The following is a 23,472-nucleotide window of genomic DNA, read 5'->3' as shown; positions in this document are numbered from 1 at the left end:
ATCCAAGTACCCTTTACGCCCTACGCGTCCGACTCTAGATTATAGCACAACTTACCAAAAAGCCTACCTTGGTTTGTTTGTGTGCCTGTGTGTGTGTGTGACATCAATTTCTATTTTCATAAGGTATCTACAAAATTCTATGTGTATAAATGATAGATAGATATGCGGTAAGAATAAAACGCCCATAAAACGAGTCATAAAATATGTTTTATTAAAGCTCAACTAGCGTAAATAAATAAAAGAGGTTGATAATAAAAAAAGCATATACTAATAGGCAACCAATAGATTAACAATTGTTCATTATTATACAATTTTGACACACTATACAACGAATTTATACAGAAATGTACAGTGACTTACATTATACATTCAAATATATTTAAAATGGATTTTTAGTGAAAAATCACATGCACGAATTAACGGGTATCTTTATTTTACATACAAAACATGAATAACGTTTTTAATATCTAAGCCACATACAAGACTAGACACTTTTTACATTTACAGTGTAAACAAGATTATTAAGATCTGAACAAAATATATAAAAATAATATTAATAAGGCCAGATGCATACATGTATAATATAATTATACATTATATATACATTTTTTTATAGTAAGTATAATTTAATATTACATACTTTAATTTTATGTGGGTTAGCTGCGTTTGACCTGAATTAATGCATTACACAGCTTATTTTTTGTTTTTGATAAATACGTATAATTTATTTCGTAATTCATTGCGAAAAAAACATTATGGGCTAATCAATTACCGTTATAAATCACAGAATGCAAAGAGTCAGAAAATAAATGATATATTGTTTAAAATGTAGTAATGTAGGTATACTTAACTGAGTTATATCCTTATGACCAAATTATATTAGCACCAGTTTTGTAATGAAAGAGAATGAACCAGAAATTGCTGTCCAATTATGCATCGGAAACAAATATTATATTAGCTGCCGTTATTGTATCCCGGTTACACATTTTTAGTAAAATTAATAAAATACCTATATGCAGCAATGAGCAATTTTATGTAGTACCCAACTTGAGACAATTTACAGTCGAAACGGAGGCGAATTTTAACGTTGAATATAAACAGATCAACTACTTATGACTCTCATCATCTTAAATAATGATATCTTACAGCGCTTTTACACCAGCGGATTTTATCGGACGCAAAAGCTAGATTTTATACGCACAACAAATAGGTACCTGTCATGAGGTTTCAAGTGTCACCGTTTGTACAGGCAGTTGTCGCCGGTATATACGCTCCACCGAGAAAAACCGAGCGAAAAATCCGCTGGTGGGAAAGCGATCTTATGCAGAAAAGTCGTTTCGATATTGAAAACTTTAACATTACATAGCTGCTACCGCTAGTCTACTGGAAGTAATACGAGCTATCACAAGGCACTGATATCGTAAACTTTACTTGCGATCATTAACAATTAATTTATGTTATTCGTTATTTGGTAGAAGTCTACACGATGAGTTTTTATTAGACTTCAAATCCTTGATGCCAAATTGTGATCTAGCTGCTATTTAAAAACTAAATTACCGTATAAGTGAATTTTGAATTGGAATTTTGAAAGCCGATCTAAATATTCCATCAAAGTTTTGATTTGCTTACTACATAATTAGATACAATTGTGACATTAACAATACAGGTAATGTCATATTTCAGATAGAATATTGGAAACAGCCGTTAATAACCACTAATCTGGCATCAAGGATAAGCTGCCTGTAACAATAACTACTATTGAACAATTCTATTTGGCATTCAGTAATACATTCTGTTTGATAACAGTCCAAAACATGAATTTACATGATATTTATGGGTTTTTTTACTATATGAAGCGGTTTACTTAATTTTGTAGCATATATGAAATAACTAGCTTCTGCCAGCGGCTTCACCCGCATCCCGTGGGAACCTCTGCACGAACCCGGATAAAAAGTAGTCTTTAGCCTTCCTCGATAAATGGGCTATCTAACACCGAAAGGATTGTTCAAATCGGACCAGTAGTTCCTGAGATTAGCGCGTTCAAACAAACAAACTCTTCAGCTTTATAATATTAGTATAGAATACAGCCAAAGATTTATTCATAGGACAATGTATTATGTCTAAACCGTTTAAAATACATATTATATTTCTTGATAGATGAGGTATAGGACTGGAAGTATGTACTAGATATACATATTTACATAGTTTAGTGGTTGTCAATGGCAAGGGAGATATAAAACGATGGCTACTATATTAACACGTAGTCACGACTAACAGATATAGACATCAAATATGTATAAAATGTATAAGATATTCGTGTACGTATAGCATTTTTATTGGCTTTAATTTATTTCAACAGGACTTTTTATTTAGTATATTATGCTATCTATAAATATTATTGAATTTTCGCTATTTATTACTCGGATTTTTCACATACATCATGAGCTTTTCCACATCGAGATAAGCTTTAAAACATGAACGATTTAGATCTTAAACTATCAAAAGTATAACTTAATTATAACTACTTACGGTTATTTATGTTATTATTTGATATTATATAAACTTTAAGCTCAACAACACGTACATAATTATTTAGTGCCTCACGAGTTATTTATTCATAATTTATACAATAATTAAAACGGATATAGGGACGTTTCACACGGAATTTGCAAATGTTTGACCAGACGACTTTGAGAATAAATTAACATAAATAATATTTTTATTACCAAAATATTATATCCATCTTGTAAAATTATAAATGGTGACAAAATATTATAAGACGGAATAAATCAGCATTGAATTAAAAAAATAGCATTAGTCGGAATCATGGTAATAAAAGTTATCCTTCAATACACTTGTATTACGCACATATAATTTGGTTAAACATTTCCAAACTTCTGCATTTCGAATATACTATCGATATATTATTAAAATAACATTACATTATTATGTATCATAATTTATATCACGTTTAGACGATGAGTCGCGTGAGGCTGAGATTTCTTACACAAAATATTATTTACTATATAACAGTGCGATCCATTCGATAAAGGTGGATCCATACATTGCGAGGCATGTACCACGAACGGTGCACGACGAACGCCTCGGCTTGTGGTGAAAAATTTAACCCACAATTGCTCGGGTTGAGAGATCGTTCGTGGTACAAGCCTCGTTAAGTCTGGATACAGCTTAATATCCCTCACTTCAGTTACATTTATTATGAAAAGATTGAAAGACGCAGTGCATCAAATGATATCTTTGATACACGATATGAAAACAATCAGTTGAGGAGAAAAGCCAGATAACAAGACAAACATAATGCAGTCATTTTTATTACTGTGACGCATATACGTTAATATGTTTTATACATTACGTTTGAAAATAAATTACATTTACTATCTGTGAAATCAGTAAGCCGCCGTATATATATTGCCATGTCAAACTGACGCAGTTGATTGAATAATATTTGGAGATATACTCGGGGGATTTCTATAATCTCTTCAAACCTCGTTTAGACAATTTAAATAATAACTCAACTTTTTAAGCAATTTCTATAATGCAAGGGATATGAATTTTGTGTTGCGAAGTTTAAATGACAAACTTACAAATTCAAGATCTATATTTCAAACGAAATAAAAAATTCAGAAGGAAAAAATATTAATAATGAAGATAAGTGTCTCCTCTAATTTTAGAGTTTAGTTTCCCACATTATAAATTAGCATGTGTTCGATATTATGTATATACTTATTCTATGTTAACATGCCGAATATTATTCTTGAATCACATTAATTTGGTCGCCACAACGGCCTACATTACAGAAACAAATCAAAACAAAGCATTATCTTATCACCGGCGATTTCTAGATAAATCTTATTTATTTAGGTCACAAACAGTTCATCAATACAATGTATTATTACCATTTTCATTTACAAATATATTGGTGGAACAAACACAAATAAATTGCAAATTATTCAGTAGTGTTATCGTTTTTGTTCTGCAATTAATATAAAATGATAGATGAATACTATAGGAATATAGCCAGGATTGCTTTCAACCAATAAACTATTTATCGACCAAATATTCACATATTTATAACGAACCAGAAACAGCCAAACCCTGGCTACTTCCTACAGATTTCTCATAGTTTCATAAAGAATATAGTTTAATATAGTAATCTAGTATCACTTAGTGCCCTCACGACTGACTCACCGACTGTACTTGAGTGTTCGACTGATCAGCGACACGATCGCGCGACGCGACCGATGCGTGACCGACGACGACCGCTGTGACGTCAGCACAGCGCAGGCGCGTCGCGTTCATTGTAACCGCGCATACCTGGAAACAGCAAATAAAATGATAACTATATTTGTGTAAATAGATAACAGTGGGTAAATAGGAGGATTCCTGCGTTTGTATTCATACAAAGTTGCTTTGCTGTATTTCATAAAATATGGACTTTTCCAAGACGCTTCTTTGACGTAATTAAACGCGGTGTAACCACATTGGTGTCCTTAAATTTTGTAAAGTACAGGAAAAACTGAATCATATTTTTCTGCGCATTATCTTCATAATTTGACAATCAAAATTAATTGAAATTAAAATTATGATCGCTTAGTCATAATTTATTTTATCCTGTACGTTGAGATAATTACAATCGATAAGAAATAACTAGGTATATCAATTAGGTTATTTATAAGAAACTAAGTATCAAACAAAGCTTGTACCTATGCAAGAAAACGCAAAAAAAATCAAACTGTCAAGCGATTTTTCATTGACGATTAATACATGTGGCATTAATTTTATTTTACTTGTTTTATGCGTAGTAATTTTAACATCAGCAATTAGGCGTTAGGGTCACAGTTCATTTACACTGTTATCAGACACAGATATAAACTGTCATTGCGGTTATAAAACCAGAGATAAGTGACCGTGGCACGACTACGTGTAAACGTTATACTTTTATAACAATAAAACTGATTTAATGGATATATGGCATGTGCATTCATTCATAATTCATAACACGTGTTTTTTAAGTTTATGAAACTTTTCAGTTGTAAGCTTTCGAATTGGTTGCATAAATTCGGACAAGTATTTGTTCTACATCTATCTACATTATCTCTGGGATTTCAATGAACATGTGGTGACCTACCTCTTTCGCCACTTATTGGTACTGGCCGGCTGGTTTGGCAGCTACGTTCGTAAAAATGAAGACTTGTCAAACCAGTCGGCAGTCGGTTTTTTCTCTTTGGTAGGAAGAAAATGTATATTTTTATTGTCTCAATTTATCTTGTAAATATTATGTAAATATATCGATGTAAATACCAAACCCATTTATATTTCTTCCTACATTTGGTGACCCCGTCTGAGCACGACAACAATGTCGATCAGCAAAGCCGACGTTGACGGTGCTGAGACTAGCAAAGTCGGCATCGACGCTGCGGAGGCATGCCGCGTGGGCGTGCGAGTTCCACCGTTTTACCCTGAGAAGCCGGCGCTTTGGTTCGCGCAGATGGACGCGCAATTCGCGCTGGCGAACATCAAAACCGACGAGACGAAATACTTCTACGTCACGGGTCACCTCGACCCGAAATACGCCGACGTCGTCGAAGACATAATCGCCAACCCGCCCGCCAGCGATAAGTATGAAAAGCTCAAGGCCGAGCTCATCAAGAGGCAGTCAGCTTCACGCGAGGAGAAGGTGAAGCAGCTTCTCATGCACGAGGAGCTCGGCGACCGGAAGCCGTCGCAGTTTTACCGGCACCTCCTCAACCTCGCCGGTCCAGGTGTTCCCGAGGAGTTTCTGCGGACGATGTGGACGAGCCGTCTGCCAGCAGGTACGCAGACCATAGTGGCGTCGCAATCCAAGCTGGACTTGGCCGAGCTGGCCGAGTTAGCGGACCGTATCCACGTCATCACCGGTCCCGCGCAGGTGGCATCAACAGCTGCCGTCGCCACTGCACCGTCGTCGTCCACCAGCGGTCTGCACGCCGAGATCGCCGCGCTAAACCGGCAGATGCAGAAGATGGCGCTCAAGCTCGAGAGGTTATCCCGCAACAGAAGCCGTTCCCGTAGTCGCTCACGTCACCGGTCCAGCTCCAGAAGATCGCAGTGCTGGTACCACCAGCGGTTCGGTGATAACGCTAAGAAGTGTATTAAACCGTGCGACTACACAACGTCGGGAAATGCGCGGGGCAATCTGTGATGGCGGCCGATGATTGTCCGAGCGCTGGTCGCCTCTTCGTCACCGACCAAAGGTTGAAGATACAGTTTTTGGTTGACACCGGCAGCGACCTCTGTGTATACCCCCGGTCGGCGATTCCGCGACGATTAGGAAAAACAGAGTATGAACTGCGTGCAGCAAACGGCACTGTGATAAACACTTACGGTTTTGTGAGCTTAACATTAAACCTAGGGTTGCGCCGCGACTTCGCCTGGCGATTTATTGTTGCAGACGTTACAAGGGCGATAATAGGTGTGGATTTTTTGTCTTATTATAATTTGGTTGTCGATTGCAGGAACCAACGCCTCATCGACAACCATACTACGCTCTCCACCCCGGCGTCGCCTGTCCGCCGCTCTGATGATGTGTCTTCGGTGAGGGTGAGTCTCGGTGATTCCGCGTTTACACACATACTGCGGGAATATCCCGACATCACTCGACCTCGCGGCATACACGACACATCCAAACACAATACAGTACACCACATTCGTACTACGCCAGGGCCACCGGTATCTTCATCCCCACGCAGATTAGCACCGGACAAATTAAAAATTGCGAAGGCTGAGTTTGATGACATGTTGCGGTCCGGTATCTGCCGTTTATCCGAGTCACCGTGGTCGTCGCCTCTTCACCTCGTTCCTAAAAAGGGCAATAGATGGCGCCCTTGTGGCGACTACAGGATGCTGAACGCACGCACTGTCCCGGATCAATACCCTATCCGGCACATCCAGGACTTCGCGCACAGCTTGTCTGGCTGTACCATCTTCTCGCAGATTGACCTAGTTAAGGCTTATAACCAGATTCCAGTGCATCCGGATGACATCCCGAAGACTGCGATCACGACTCCGTTCGGGCTTTTCGAATTTCCGTTCATGACGTTCGGGCTTCGAAATGCCGCACAGACGTTTCAGCGCTTCGTGGATGAGATGCTCAGGGGTTTGGACTTTACATACGCATATCTTGACGATTTTTTGGTGTTCTCGAAAGACCAAAAGACGCACGAGCTGCACCTGCGTCAGCTGTTCACCAGACTGCGAGAGTATGGTATGGTCATCAACAGTGCTAAGTGCGTCTTTGGTGCGTCGGAGGTTAATTTTTTAGGGTATCACATCTCTTCCAAAGGGACGAGACCGTTGCCTGCCAAAGTTGAGGCTGTCCAGAATTTTCCTGAGCCAAAAACGGTCAGGGAGCTGCGCAGATTCCTCGGGATGCTAAATTTCTACCGCAGGTTCATCCCGAATGCCGCAGCCTGTCAAGCACCTCTCAACAGCCTGCTCTCCGACTCCGTGAAGGGTTCGCACCCTGTCAATTTCACAGCGGACCAACGTGAGGCGTTCCAGGGCTGCAAGGACAGTCTGTGTCGAGCAGCACTGTTGGCGCATCCTGACTGCACCGCCAAGATGGCGCTGGTCACGGATGCGTCTGACAAGGCTATAGGTGCAGTTCTACAGCAGCGTACCGGAGGAGCATGGGAGCCTCTGGCATTCTTTTCCAGGAAGCTGAGCGACGCGCAGGTTAAGTACTCTCCTTACGACCGTGAACTGCTCGCTATTTACGAGAGCGTGAAGTACTTCAGGCATATGCTGGAGGCTCGTGACTTCGTGATCTACACGGACCACAAACCTCTCACATTCGCCTTCACCTCTCGTAAAGAAAACTGTTCCCCACGACAGTTCCGTCACCTGGACCTGATTGCTCAGTTCACTACTGACATCAGGCACATCTCCGGGAAGGATAATGTCGTGGCGGATACCCTTTCGCGGGTTGAGGAGATTACTCAACCTGTGCCCGTCGAGAGGATCGCTGCAGCACAAGAAGATGACCAGGAGCTGCAGCAGCTGCTCGCCGGGGACAACTCACTGCGTCTGCAGTTGGTTAGCGTCCCAGGTTCACAACAGCAGCTGTACTGCGACCTCAGCAGCGGCACGCCTAGACCTTTTGTACCCAAGGAGCTGCGCAGGTCAATTTTTCTCAGCCTGCACTCCTTGAGTCACCCTGGTACTAAGGCGTCTGCCAGGCTGATTGCAGCCCGCTATGTGTGGCCTGGGGTTAGGAAGGACTGTCGTAACTGGGCTCAGAGTTGTCTGGCTTGCCAGCGCTCTAAAACCACACGGCACGTCTCTGCACCACTGCAGACCTTTAAGTTGCCCCAGGCGAGATTTGCCTTCATCCACATTGACCTCATAGGACCTTTGCCGCTGTGTCAAGGTTTCCGGTATTGTCTCACCGCCGTCGATCGCTTTACGCGATGGCCTGAGGCAATACCCCTGGCAGACATCACTGCAGAAACCGTGGCAAAGGCCTTACTGGGTGGATGGATTGCCCGATTCGGCTGCCCATCGGATATCGTTACCGATAGAGGTAGGCAGTTCGAATCGGCCCTCTTTAAGTGCCTATCCGGCATTGCTGGCTTTCAGCATCGTAGGACCACTGCCTACCATCCAGCCTGCAACGGACTGGTGGAGCGATTCCACCGTCAACTGAAGGCTGCAATCACCTGCCACGCAGGCAGCAGTTGGGTGGAATCTCTTCCACTTGTGCTGTTAGGGGTGCGCAGTGCCTTCAAGGAAGACGTACAGGCTTCCGCTGCCGAGTTAGTGTTCGGCCAGCCACTGCGCCTTCCAGGCGAGTTCTTCGACCCGCGGGTCGAGGAAACGGTCGACATGATCGATTACCTTTCTAGGCTTCGGAGTATTGTCCGGAGTTTGCAGCCAGCACCAGCAGTCAGACACAACAGCCGCTTCAAGACATTTGTCTTCAAGGAGCTGGCTACAGCCACGCACGTGTTCCTTAGGGACTGCACTGCTGGTGGTGGTCTGAAACCGGCATACTCTGGACCTCACAAGGTGCTCGAGCGAGGTGACAAGGTGTTCAAACTACTGGTGAACGGTAAACAGGTCACAGTATCGATAGACCGCATCAAGCCGGCCTTCATACTGCGTGACCCTGACACCACAGCACACTCACCACACAACACTATCGCACATAACTCACCACAGTCACCACTCGACAATAACACTCATCACTACTCACCTGACGCGGATAACCGAGGCTTACCTTCGGCTGACGATGGCGTCATCAGAACGACGCGGTCAGGACGTCGCGTCCACTTCCCAGCTTATTATCGCCCTTGAAGGTCTCTGGGGGGGGGGTGATGTGGTGACCTACCTCTTTCGCCACTTATTGGTACTGGCCGGCTGGTTTGGCAGCTACGTTCGTAAAAATGAAGACTTGTCAAACCAGTCGGCAGTCGGTTTTTTCTCTTTGGTAGGAAGAAAATGTATATTTTTATTGTCTCAATTTATCTTGTAAATATTATGTAAATATATCGATGTAAATACCAAACCCATTTATATTTCTTCCTACAAACATATCTACCAAGAGTATTGCCACTCTTGTTACGGCTGTTCCCAATCTAAAAGTTTAATACTTATTACTTGTACGGTGCATTACTCTTCAAATACTTAGCAAAACAACAGAAGGTTAAAATATTATTAACTGTAATTATACAAAGAATATCTATGTGTAATATAAGTCTAAACATTCCCAGTTGCTGTCGTGTGAAGATGAATTTACCCAAGTTAGATAACTACTAAGTAATATTTTATTCTACTAAGTAATTAAGCACTAAGTAATATATATATTTTATTTTATAAATTATTATTCTCCTTTGTATCACTTACCTACCATTACAACATTGTTATTGCACAATTTATAACTTACCTATTACTGATTGAAATCCAATATGTCTAGTGAACTTGATCTTTCCTTAGTTGAATTAGAACTAAATGAATAAGAGCTTTGGATATTAAAATTAGAATACCAATCCATCAAGGCTAGCATTCAAAAATAAAAGCCAAGCTCATTAAATTACTTTTAGATAAAGTAAACAACAACTATTTTTCTTCCAGGCATTCTATTTGGATATCATAAGATTGGCACAATCTCCTGACCGAATGAAGACCATAAAAATATGCATTACTGGTCTGGAACTTATATAATCTGTGAGTAGCTATGACGTCAAACTCTAGCAATAAAAACGGACCATCCTACATGAGAGTTAACACATCATACGGAACGTTAAAATGATGGGGAGCGAATAAACCATGTCAATGAAAACATTACATTTTCTCTTACTCTTGAATGTGTCAGCAGTTATTTCGAGAGAAACGAGAATTTTCTGGTGGGTCGTGTTTGCAAATTCAAAGGAAGCATCAAATTTCAGACGTTAGCCCAGTAGCTTGCAGCAAATCTTCAAACTTTTCGTTGGAACCCTATTAAACATACTAACCCGAATCTAAACATGGATACAACTGCTGCCTGATATTTTGCAAGAATTGCACGACTCGATTTAAAAGAATATTCCGGAAAAGATTTTAAACAGGCCAACGCCCAGTTATAAGGCCCACGGCTTAAGTCAGTCAGACTTTTGACTAGAAGTTGACTTTCAAGCTGATATGCACGGCCAGTCAGTTTGTCACTAACATAGAATATTCTAGTTTTTTTAATCCATACCTGCGCTGCCTCGGCCGCTACAACTGGAACAGGTCGTCATGCGCCCGCTCCAGACGGCGAAGCGAGGTGTCCACACGCCGGCCCTGGGTCAGCCCCACAGGTGGGGGCGGAAGCGGGGGCGGTATCACTTCGTTGTACGAAGTCGACGCGCCCATCGACGCCGACTGCCGGAGCCGAGCCGTCGGCCGGTGGCGGACGAACCCGTCTTCCAGGTCTTTTACGAATCTGGAAGTGATAGGTGTGACTATGAGTTTAGAGTTGAGAGAAGGTAAATGTAAATAAAAGCACTGGTATTAGATATTGAGTCATATCCTACTATGTTCAGGAACTAACAGTAATCCGCACGCCTGCAAGTGAGACGATACGCGATTATTCGACTGGGACGTTTAGCGCGGACATTCATGTGGAACAGTTGCAAAAGCGCTTAGTTCTAGAGATTAGCGAACATAGCTGGCATTAAGTCACGTTGGATCGGAATAGGATTGCCTGTTGCAAAATATACCTATCTATGTTTTCGCAAAGATTGACATCGTACAAAAAGAATGAAGTTGAAAATCAGAAATATAATCGCTTTTGGTGTACCGCAGATACCTATTTCTTGGTTTTATCATCAGAACACAACCTTGGACCTTTGTTTATATAGAAATTGTGATAAATAGAACTCAGATAGCAAGTGTAACATATTTAAAGAGCATTAAAACAATGTGACTCCGTCTTTACAAATATTTGATGTGTTTGAAACATCAACCGGTTGCATATTTTCATTGACAAATTGGTATTCGTTTATAAATAACTAAAATAGACATAAAATCAGCAACCATGCCGAAGCAATCGGATTTACCACGTACTAACTATGATGCATTGCAAACACGTTTTATGTCCTGTAACCACATAATTTTGGCAAATAGCTGTACCTAACTGTTGCAACGGAAAATATATTTACTTACTGCTAAACTTAGCTCCAACATCAACATTACTCATACATTTAAAAGAAGAGGAGATTAAAATTAAAATTGCAATTCACAAGAAAACAGGAATTCGGAAATGACGTGTAGCTTGCAGTCATAATAACCAAGTATTCGTTACAAGCGGATTCTGGCAGCAGGCCAGGCAAGGCTGCAATGAATCCAAGAACCCTGAATCAATACCTGGGTTATATACTCCATATAAATATTACTGCAAATGTAGAAAAGACATTATGTAGTTATATTTATTGGGATAGGTTAGTGTCACCGTGGTATGTGGTAATATACTACCGTTCATCTGGCCTTCTTGCAGCTAACAATTTGTATGATTTTTTAATTTACGCCGTCGAATAAATCGATCGTCCTTTCTTTTTTCCTTGTGTAAATTACCTACTAAACTTTCAATAATGGATAGGTCGAAGGATTAATTGGGTTTAATAAACAATATTTTCCTTAAAATTACTTTGATATTTTTCCCATTAAAGTGAAACCACAAGGTTTTTAATTCCAAAGGAAAAATTCTTAGTTTAAGTTGAACCGTCAAAACAAAACATAAAATTACTTCAAAAGGGATATCACGTCATAAGCCCTGCCTTACATACCCGTTATGCGATACCCATATAATCACGAAGGTCCGGTCATGAGACCAGCAGTAAACTAGCCCACACACAAAGAATCTTATTTTTAGCCACACTCTGCGGAATAAACCCGACTGCACAATTGACACTCACGACTTCCGATTGCAAGGCCAAAGCAAAGCAAACTTTATTACCAACACGCAAGGTTAGATTTACGATGGGGCATTTGGTGGTGCGAATTTGAAGGGCACACTCGTTGGTTTAGTTATTAGTTTTTGTTATTTGTGTACCTATTGATAGCGATGCAATAATGTCGAGTATCGAGCGGTACAGGTTGAAATACAGTTGCTACGGTATAGGGTTTTGTTTTCACAGAGTACTTTACAATGGTGTGTGTAACACACTTTTTCACCTTTTCGGGGGTTTAATGGGAAACAAACAGTTCATGTAAACAAGATTAGCAAAAACAATAAATAAAAGTTAGGTATATTTCATAAAACAACTTCTTGAAATACCCATAAGACATCGTCACGCTTCACTATTCCTACCTCATTTCACTTCTGCGCTAAATCCTTGAATGTCCCCTTTACCTGATTACTTTCACTAATCAGCCTTTTAACTACAAACCTAATCAAAGGAACCTAAATACCTATCTCATTCATGACTTTATCTTTGTCGTCATATCTGACATTTCCACCCACAACGTGCGACGCGGGAAGGCGAAGCTAAGAATCTGCATAATATCGTTTGCACGAGTGATTTTAATCAACTTTTAAGATCTAACAGAGATGTTATCAAGATATTAAGATATAAATTCGCTGTTGACTATGCAATACTATGTATTTCTTAACAGAATTTGATCTTCAGATGCAATCTATGAAAATGAATACAGTCAAATTCGTTGCAACAAAGAAATCTTTGCAGCACAATACCGACGCTGGAGTGCATAATGAAATGTTTTGAAGTCCAATCAATCAGCGGGAAGAATGACACTGCAAGATAGCAGGACGCTGATGTTGAAATAACAGCTGCAATGATAAAACTATCCAGTCTCAACAGGTCTCGTGACAGAACTTCCCCACATTAATCTTTTTAATTCACTGTTTATCGTAACCATAAAACTCTTCTAAGAATCTAATCCCAAAGCCATAAACTTGGTAATCACCCGTCTAGAGCAAGGCACACACACATTCACTTGTCAAACAGTAACTTGGCCTTAGAGGTGACGTAATGTCTGAAGGGCTACAAGCTACAAGACCAAGAAGTGTATTTCCGTACACCCACGTTTTCGCTGAAAGCCGCATTAGGTAACAATGTTACGAAGCCAGGTCTCTCGCAACTTATCGGGCAATGTTCCAACCCCTAGTAAAAGATTTAGTAAAAGAAAAGTACTTTCCCGAGTGGAACACCCTCAAGAGCTGAAAATTGGAAAGTGAATGTTTATCTTTCATGAAGTTACTGCAGAGCTGGGCATTTTATTTTAAATCCAAATAAATACAGGACGAAGATTTTAATACGATATCTGATATAGTCCCCAGGCCGGCGAACAAATTTTTTTTTGATACATATACATTTAAGACTTTGTGAGTGCCTTCCTTACGATGAGTCCGACAAACTTTTCGAATGCGCAAATTTTGGTGCCGCTGCGTTTTTTAATGCTTGACTCCTGAAATTGTCGATATGACGTCACTATGGCTCTTCGTACATACACGTTTCATTTTTTGAGATTCGTTTAATAAAGTTAACTAGAGAATGGTGGTCAACTTGTCCGATAAAGATCGTGCTGCGTTTGGAGTGTCCACTATCCTGAAAATGTCGGTAAGACGTCACTACGACTCTTCGTACATACACGTTTCATTTTTTGAGGTTTGTTTAATAAAGTTAACTAGAAAATTGTGGTCAACTTGTCCGATAAAGATCATGCTGCGTTTGGAGTGTCCACCATCCGAAACATGTCGATATGACGTCACTGTGTCTCCCCATACATACATGTCGGACAAATACAACAATGATAGATAATACTATTCTTATTGCAAATATCGACTTGTCCGACAAATGTAGTGAGTCAAATAGTCAGTTCGACAAGAAAATGAGAAAAAAATATTACAATTGGAAGAAGTTTATTCTTTTTGTCAATTTCTGACTTAAATATTCACGTGCATTATTTAAGTATATTAAATTGGCATACTACTTACCAATTTTATTTACTATTTTAGAAAAAGTAGCCTGACTAAGACGTATTGTTGATAGTTTATATTATGTTAAGGAATAATATCCCACATCTATTAATGGACTATATATCAATCAAAAGGTCTTTTTAAGTGCAACATTTTGTCTCAGCATACCACTTATCAATTCTTAGTATTTTAGAAGATATAGCCCAAATAAGGCGTATTATCGATAGGTTTTCTATGTTAGGGAATAATGTCCCACCTCTAGGTATGAACCATATGTCAATCGAAAGATCTTTTTAAGCGCTATATTCCGTCTTAACATACCACTTACCGATTCTTAGTATTTTGGAAGACATAACTGACCTAAGGTATATTATTGATACTTTACATTGTGTTAAGGAATAACATCTCACTTGAAGTTATGAGCCATATTTCAATCAAAAGATCGTTTTAAGCGCAAGGTTGTATTAGCATAACTCCGACAAATTGTTAGTACTTTAAAAGCTAGAGCTTTTCTAAGAATATATTATCGGTAGGTTCTGTCAAGCTAATCCATTACTTCTTTAGTAACAAATTATATATTATTTGAAAAACCTTTCCAAATGAAACATTTCGTGTTAACATACTTCCGACAAATTGTTAGTAGTTTAGAAGCTAGAGCTTATTTAAAATTATAATTATTGATAGATGTTTTCAATTAAATAAATCCCATCTCTAGTAATGAGTTATACATCATTCAAAAGACGTTTTTAAATGCAACATTTCATATTAAAAAAACTTCGGCGAATTGTTAGTATTTCAGAAGCTAGAGCTTATATAAGATTATTTTATCGATAGGTGTTTTCAAGTTAATAAATCCCTCCTGTAGTAATGATAAATATATCATTCGAAACGACTTTCTAAATGCAACATTTACTATTAACATACTTCACACCAATTGTCAGTACTTTATACCAAATCTTAAAATATATCTATATTTTCCGGACGGTGGACACTCCATTATGCAGCATGATCTTTGTCGGACAAGCTTACCACAATTTTCTAGTTAACTTTATTAAACAAATCTCAAAAAATGAAACAGGTATGTACGAAGAGTCGTAGTGACGTCATACCGACATTTTCAGGATGGTGGACACTCCAAACGCAGCACGATCTTTATCGGACAAGTTGACCACCATTTTCTAGTTAACTTTATTAAACGAATCTCAAAAGATGAAACGTGTATGTACGAAGAGCCATAGTGACGTCATATCGACAATTTCAGGAGTCAAGCATTAAAAAACGCAGCGGCACCAAAATTTGCGCATTCGAAAAGTTTGTCGGACTCATCGTAAGGAAGGCACTCACAAAGTCTTAAATGTATATGTATCAAAAAAAAAATTGTTCGCCGGCCTGGGGACTAATAGGTCGATTTTAAAATCAAGATATAATTTGTCAGATTTACATTGAAAAACATCTAAGATTACCTACTTAGTTTAACAAGGAAATCAAGTTTATGAACTTTGAATAAAATATATTTCTCAGTCCGAGGAGCTCGAGCAAGCTACGGATGCAGTCATTTATACTACTATACAAGTTGCATTCGGATCCAGAGTCAATATTATACGGCCGAGCCCCCACATGATTTATGAAGATTGACCAGTCGTTCCTGCAGTTTACCAAGCAAAAGAAACTACAAAAGATAGTTTTGCAAAAGCAATAGCAAATATAAATTGTTAATGTCGGTCGGCAGTTTAACGGGTATCGGTCAACAACGTGTGTTTTGAAAATATTTGCTCACCAACCTCTGCCCGCCGTTATCATAAGCTGTGCGATGTTTCAGGCTTTTAAGACCAAATTGACATAAGGTACACTGTACATGTAATTTCTCGCGTATAAAATTTTTGAGCTCATTATTTAGAAATTATTCCAACGAGTAATCAACATTTTCCCTCGCTATTTTCACTCTTTCTTAGTGTTTATTATTGTGTACCCAGGTATATATGTTACACAGTATAAACCGCAATGGCCAATATGATAGGTATACGCAACTTATTTACAAGTCCCGTCGCGCAAATATTGCCGACATTCAAAGTACCTGTGAATGTCAGTCAAATTGATCGTGTAGGGGCAAACGAATTACGTTAGCGTGGCTATCGATCTATAGCCGTTTGCCTAGTTTAAGTTGCGTTGTTTACTCCTCTGTTAGGGTCTTTTTGCCCCTGTGTTCCATTACATACTCCATTTGTATTTTCCATAATTTGTTTTTGGTAAAATTGATTTCACACGACACATTATCTCGCATTTGAAATGAAAACCGCGATCAACTTCGAATACGTCTAACTCAATATTTATGATACCGCCTATAAATACTGTATCTATTTAAAAACGCAGTCATATAAAACATGTGGATCCTCCTACCGTTCTGAGAGCGTTAACACGCAATTTTATATCAACACAGCTCTATTGAAACTACAAATCGTAAATTATAGGACAATTAATCAAAAGTTTATCTGAGGGACGTCACAACATCCTCAGCGTAAATGCGAAGAGTAATAACATCAGCCGCCCGCTGAACTAATAAGAGGATATTAACTGGAATGTGGGACAGGAAAACGTTTGGCTTCTGAAAACTGGCGAAGGAAACTGTTGGACGTTTGAGATAGGTGGCGAAATATTTAATTAAAACACGGAATTGGGGGGACAGACTGAGTGCTCTTGCCACTGGAGTAAAAGGAATCTATAGCTTAGGTACACATCACATAACCCTAAAGGTATTATCATCTAAGCAGTCCATTCATTTTGCTGAAATTATTTTATATTCACTGAATGCTCTAACATACTAGCTAAGTCGTCTGCAGACAATGTTTTTCGAAGACGTAATTCAACTAGCGACAAGGCGTGTCTGAGACATCCCAAGAGTAGCCAGCGTAATGTGACAGATAACGACCCGACAGCTGTGTGCCGAGGCCATTGACTTCGGAAACCATATCACGAGATATCAACGGCCACTATGTATCAAACTAATAAATTCTAACGGGTCATAGTCATACGACACATAGGTACGTTTCATAAATTGTTTCGTGCAATATCTTGTAAGCTTGTGCGCGTATGAATGTTTCAAAACTATAATATAAAATTTCAATAACCTGTTAGATGAAATCGAAATCAATGACATTAAGCGAAAGTTTGTTAGGTCACTAACACAGATATACAAGATTTTTTTTAAAGTGATACTGGGATTGAAGCTAAGCTAAAAAACAAAGCGGAGATTCGTCATGTTCTTGCCCTAAATCATCAATTGAAAGGATTTGGTATTTGAAAGGATCCTTTCTTCAGTCAGCTCTCCACAAACAGCAAAGAAATAAATAGCCATTGAATGCGTTGATAAACAAACACCACATGAAACGAAGATCGCGTCATATCATCGATTAGTTTACTCCATGTCATGCTTAGATCCCATTTACGCACATACAAACACACGTCACCTCAAATTCTGGAAAGCAAATCATCCATCTCCGTTAGAACAGGCGAAAATCATCGGAAATGGTTTATTGTAACAAAGCAGATAACTTTTTGGCAGCCTAAAGTTTGCAGGGTAATGCAGGCCATACACGATCATTCTTATCTTCAGAGTCGTGCCGATTTGACGATAGAAAACCAATCGTGTGTGACCAGCTTAACATCAAATACTCGTGTCATTTATAGTTTAAGAGCCCTATAGTTAGCAGTGCATTAATGCACCTAATTTGTTGGCAAATGGTCGAAGTGATCAAGGGTGACGGCTTAAAAGATGCATGATTTGAAACGGTACCGTAAACAAATGTTCTGAGAATTTTAACGAGTTGCAACTAATGTTATTAAGACGTGTATTTTCAGATTGTGATGATGATAAATATCTCAGTGCCAACAACTTTTCTGCATTACTGACTCTCCAAAAAGTTCAAGTTATTACTTCAAAATATGAATTTGTTGACAGAATGTTCATAACTAAACAGTGTCTATTATAAACTGACCTTCTAGTTACAAAATCTTGGAAACTTGATAAACACATCAAGTAGCAAAGGGCAAGGTCAACTTAAGCTCGATAGGTTTCTCAACGGCTTTTATATAACTTTAAAATACAAAACTTATTCGGAATTCAAAACGAAAGGTGTTAGTAAAGAATGCAGAATGCAGTTAGCATGAAGCTGATGCATTTGGCCGTGTAACTGCATCAGAAATGCACAATAAGGTCGCATGCATATGTGCATCATGTTATCGCACGACGTTTTATTAAATTAATAGTCTACAGACTATAACCTGTTATTATAATAGAAACTGTTAATAATTATGCGCAGACAAGATTCCGTTATATCTAAAAATAATATTCATCCATACTAATTCACTTTTGATTAAAAAATGCAATGAAGTTGCATTAATGCTGTTTTGATTATAATATGTAATTGCGTAGTGTGCAGGTAAGTCTTCAGCCACTCATTATTGCACTAGCTTGGTATAGGACCGGGTAACTAATAGCCCACAATGAATATTACTCATGGTACAGTCAGTTACAAAACGCTCTGACATAACTAAACATGTTAAACTATTTTATATCATTATATATTCAGAATATTTTTGTGTGACTCAATTTCAATAACCAGTCATCTCAGCGGTTAACCAGATGGTAACATAAGACAGGTGTGTCATTTAATTTAGTAGAATAATTTAATTTAAAAAAAACCTGAATTTGCAACTGATAAATTAAGGGTTAAAAATAGATTAAATTATTTATTTTAATTCACGGATCTCAGCGTCCTAATGTTACACCATCGATGCTTAGATTATATCTAGCCATTATACATAGACATTCCATACATATTTTATAAAAGAAGTATTAAATGCGTGCCTCCGAGCGGGTTGCCATTGTGCGATTTTAATTATAACACGGTCAAGCAATGCTAAGAAATTCCTTATAAGCACGACAAAGGAAAAATATTATACCTATCATAATACCCATTTTCTGCAGTCACAAAACGTTGTTTACCTAAAAATTATGCTTTTCGCATACCGTGACTTATAAACACGAAATCATCGTCCGTTATATAGCATACGTAAACAATAAAGGAAGCAGCTGTCATGTGACTGCGCTCGCGCATAGAAAGTGTTGAGCGCGGGCGCTTAACCGCGACCTTGGTATGGTCGCGGAGAAAAAACTAATCAACAGTTTTTATAGGGACACCAGTTTTATACTTGTCTATGGCTTAAATGTGTTATATTACGCATTCTTATGAATGATAATGGTATTAGAATTCTACCGGTCTTCTTTGAACAATGCAATGGCCTACCTTTAAAAGTGTAGATAGAAATCATAGAGAGAATGTGCTATGCTGACTGCATTGAATGAAACCATTCCTTCGTGTTACATAAATTAATGCAGCTGGTATGAATCAGATGAAAACCACTTCCTCTATTGATTTTCTATTTACTAATATGTTAGTTAGAGAGAATGCCCAAAAGAGCACTTTAAAAAAAAGGAGATATAAATGATACAGAAATGAGCAACATGTAACACTGATCCAAATGTGTAGAGATTAACAAATTTCGGAAATAATGAAAAAAAATATTAATTACCTTAACTACATTAGCAGCCTTTTATTTCATGAATCAATAACACTATACTTCGGCCGTTCAGAGAATGCGTTCCTGACACCTATCAGTTAGTCACGACTAGTGATGGGCACAACATAACACTGAGTTCGTTACCGTTCCTTCAAAATGAACCGCCGCATTATTTTAAGATTATTTTCGTTTTAAATTGGCGGAATCATTTGTTTTATATTTTAGTTATTTAAGTGGAAACCAAAAAAAGGTAATATTCATATAATAAAATTGTTTTATTTATTCTTTGTTACAAGTACATTGAATTGAATGTGCGAACAGAATATTAATCAGACTCCGATTTGCTTGAGGAGGTGGTGTCTTCATCATCATCTTCGCCTACATGTATAATTATATTATTATCAATAACAGAATCAATCCTGATATCTCGGTCTAACAAAAGCCGGGTAATCAAATAAAAACAGATCGAAAACACTTGAAAAACGTGGTCTATGCGCACGAAACGACAACGGACGACTGTTTTAGCGTCACAAAATGGCGGCCCATAACGCCATTTGGGGTTACCATTTTTAATCTATATAAGTAGTAGTAAGTATAAGTATAAAAATGCGGTTTGGTCATAGTTTTATTTTTATATTTCATAAACGTTATAATTAAGTCTTATAGTCCATTATTTTCCAATTCTTAAAAAGAAAATCAAAACGTATTATTTTATATTATAACTGTATAAGAACAGATTACGATACTTGCCTGTTATTTTTAGCACAGCACTACAAAATATAAACCGCTGACATAACCTTGTAATAGCGCAGTATAGATTTAGAAAAATATTGTTTACCAAGTTATTTGACACTCAGTTTGGCACAAAATTATAACATTCATTGATTATTGATATAATAATGTTGTTTTAATGCTCCTCAATTGTTAAAACGGTAAACAACCAGCAAAAATATTTTTATCGTAACTGCAACGCCATTGCAAAGTTACGTCGTCAGTTCAATCGCGACGTGTCAGGAACGCATTCTTTGAATGGCCGAACTATAAGCACTATAACAATTAGCATTGTGGTAAGGACAAAACAACATTAAAAATGTCAATGATCAAAGACAAAAGACTAATGAATTTTATAATGACTATACAATAATTTACTAATCATAACATAATCTTTTAATTAAGAACTTGCCATCATAATACAGATGCATTATGAAACCACTATAACACCGTATGCCATGAATTCATACATGATATATTGTTTAAAAAATAATGAAGTGGCCTGCAAGAAGAGCCTTTTTTTACAATTTGATATTTTTATTAATTAATAGAATTACTAGAACAGTTTGTGCAGGGGTTTTTTGTTACAAGCTATTTGGCTGAATATAAGCTTTTATTGCCAATTTACAATAAGGGTATGCAAGTGTGAATATAATTACTTGTTCAATTTCATTGTTTTGCTATGTGCCAGACACAATAAACAAAATAAGCATTGAATAAAGAAAATGAACATAAACAATCCTATTTATAGATATGCAGTGTGAATATTTTTTTATGTTCCTGTAATCATGTGCATTCAATGTAGTTCAGTTATAATTGATATTCTATGATAATTATATTCTTATCATTATCTTCACTAATATAATACAGAGGAAAAAAATGTTTGTAGTTTATAAACTCAGATAATTTTGGGTCAATTTTAAAAATTCTTTCACCATTAGAAAGCTACACTATCTGCGAATAACAAAGGCTATTTTTCATCCCGGTATGGGCAGTCGTCCCACAGGATACAGGTTAACACAGAACGGCTAGTATGATATCATCATCATCATTAATTTAAGAGCCCAGCTCTTGTCGGTGCAGCTCCTTCCATTTACACCTATCTAGTGCCAACTCCTGAACTTCCTTATACGTCACAACCTTCACCTTTTCTTTAATTTGCTTGATGTAGCTATATCTTGGACGACCCCTTCCTCTCTTTCCGTCGACCTTCCCTTCCACCATGTTTTTGATAAAATCGTCGTGACGTATAAGGTGTCCTATCATTTTTCCTCTCCTATTCTCTATATTTTGCAATAGTTGCCTCTTAGTTCCTACTCTGTTTAGTACTTCCTCGTTAGTAACTCTTTCTGTCCAGCTAATTCTCTCTATCCTCCTCCAGCACCACATATCAAAAGCCTCCAGTCTGCTTATATCCTGCTTAGTTAGCATTCAAGTTTCACAACCGTATACCGCAATGCTCCAGATGTATGTCCTTATGAAATGTTTGCGATTTGTTTTGTTTATATTAGATCTAAATAAATATTTATTAAATATAACAAAGCAATTTCATTTAACACAAAAAATTGCTTCTATATCATGTCTTTAATTGCAGAATGTAATGATAGCTCTGTGTGACTTACATACATGAAATACCTTATCAATGTTAGACAAATATACCTACTTAATTGTGGGAGCAGAAACATTCCACAATTTGTTTACTACATTATCATAAAATGTGTTTAATTGTAACTTTGGAAAATGTTGCAATAATTTTATTGTTTTCTGCCAATTAGCTATAACTGTGAAATATGCTTATGTCTTTCATTAAAGTGCTCAGAAATATGAAATTGAAAAAATATACCAGACAGATAATGCTTACTAATGCTTTCCTAACAACACAACTTTTATTTGAGTATGGAAGGAGACACTGCATCAACCTCAAATAAAATTGGAATAAGTAACATGATGATGATAAAAAAATGTCTAGTACTCACTCGCTAGTTTCCTTAGTCTTTTCTACATGTTTCTTGATATCCGCGAGGGAGGAGTCCAGTCTGTTGAGGAACTCGTCAAAGCTCTTCTTCTCGTCCGGGCTGCCAGGGGAGAAGTCCCCGGTGGGCATGCCAGCAATGGACGCCCGGTGATTCGGCGGGGGCAGCTCCGTCACCCGCTCACCGTTCTCATAGAAAGGAGAATCTTTGGTGACGGGAATCAATAAATACTCCCGCAAAAACAAACTGTCCGTAGCGAATAGACGATTCGCCCGCCTAATTTTCTCCATCTACGACAAGCAAACGAAGCATTTATCACTCTGTCCATTGAAAATCCCAGGACTTGAATGAGATAATAACACTTTTATTGCGATGTTAATACACTTACGGTAACACCATATTTGAGTGCAAGCCCTTGCAAAGTATCGCCTTTCGCCATCACATGCTTGATGTATTCTTCGTTCCTTTTCATGTGATTACAAGTACTTCCATATTTTTTAAGAGGGCGAGCCGAATCTCTAATAGAAACTCTTTCATCGAAAAGACGTTCCTCCTCCATTTTTGACGTGTGTAAATGACAGCGTCGGATAGACTGAAGTTAGTTGCAAAACAGGTGCGATGACCTTTCGTTTTGATAGTCAAAAGAAGTAGTGCAATGTTCTTTGGAAATTACCTTCGCGTTCCGTAATATTAATT

At 38.1% G+C, this 23,472-nt stretch overlaps 1 protein-coding gene across 1 annotated transcript; it reads right to left on the bottom strand.

The window, feature by feature from the left end:
• Positions 1–798: 798 nt before the first annotated feature.
• Positions 799–23,379, bottom strand: LOC124640075 (lysM and putative peptidoglycan-binding domain-containing protein 2). The gene is made up of 4 exons (XM_047177690.1): positions 23,165–23,379; positions 22,780–23,066; positions 10,736–10,960; positions 799–4,335 (listed from the first exon to the last, which is right to left on the bottom strand). The coding sequence occupies exons 1-3, from the start codon at positions 23,333–23,335 to the stop codon at positions 10,753–10,755; spliced, it is 666 nt and encodes a 221-aa protein (XP_047033646.1). The 5' UTR covers positions 23,336–23,379; the 3' UTR covers positions 799–4,335; positions 10,736–10,752.
• Between the last annotated feature and the right edge of the window lie 93 nt (positions 23,380–23,472).

This window comes from Helicoverpa zea, chromosome 20 (genome assembly GCF_022581195.2).
Source record: "Helicoverpa zea isolate HzStark_Cry1AcR chromosome 20, ilHelZeax1.1, whole genome shotgun sequence".
Lineage (NCBI taxonomy): Eukaryota > Metazoa > Arthropoda > Insecta > Lepidoptera > Noctuidae > Helicoverpa > Helicoverpa zea.
This window is presented reverse-complemented; position numbering and strand designations above follow the sequence as displayed.

What these genes read in the sequence shown, in the direction of transcription:
- LOC124640075 (XM_047177690.1), bottom strand. Translation starts at nt 23,335, where the DNA reads ATGGAGGAGGAACGTCTTTTCGATGAAAGAGTTTCTATTAGAGATTCG. An exon ending in CACTCAAATATGGTGTTACC is followed by an intron (nt 23,067 to 23,164) that starts GTAAGTGTATTA and finishes TGCTTGTCGTAG; the next exon opens with ATGGAGAAAATTAGGCGGGC. An exon ending in AAGACTAAGGAAACTAGCGA is followed by an intron (nt 10,961 to 22,779) that starts GTGAGTACTAGA and finishes TATCACTTCCAG; the next exon opens with ATTCGTAAAAGACCTGGAAG.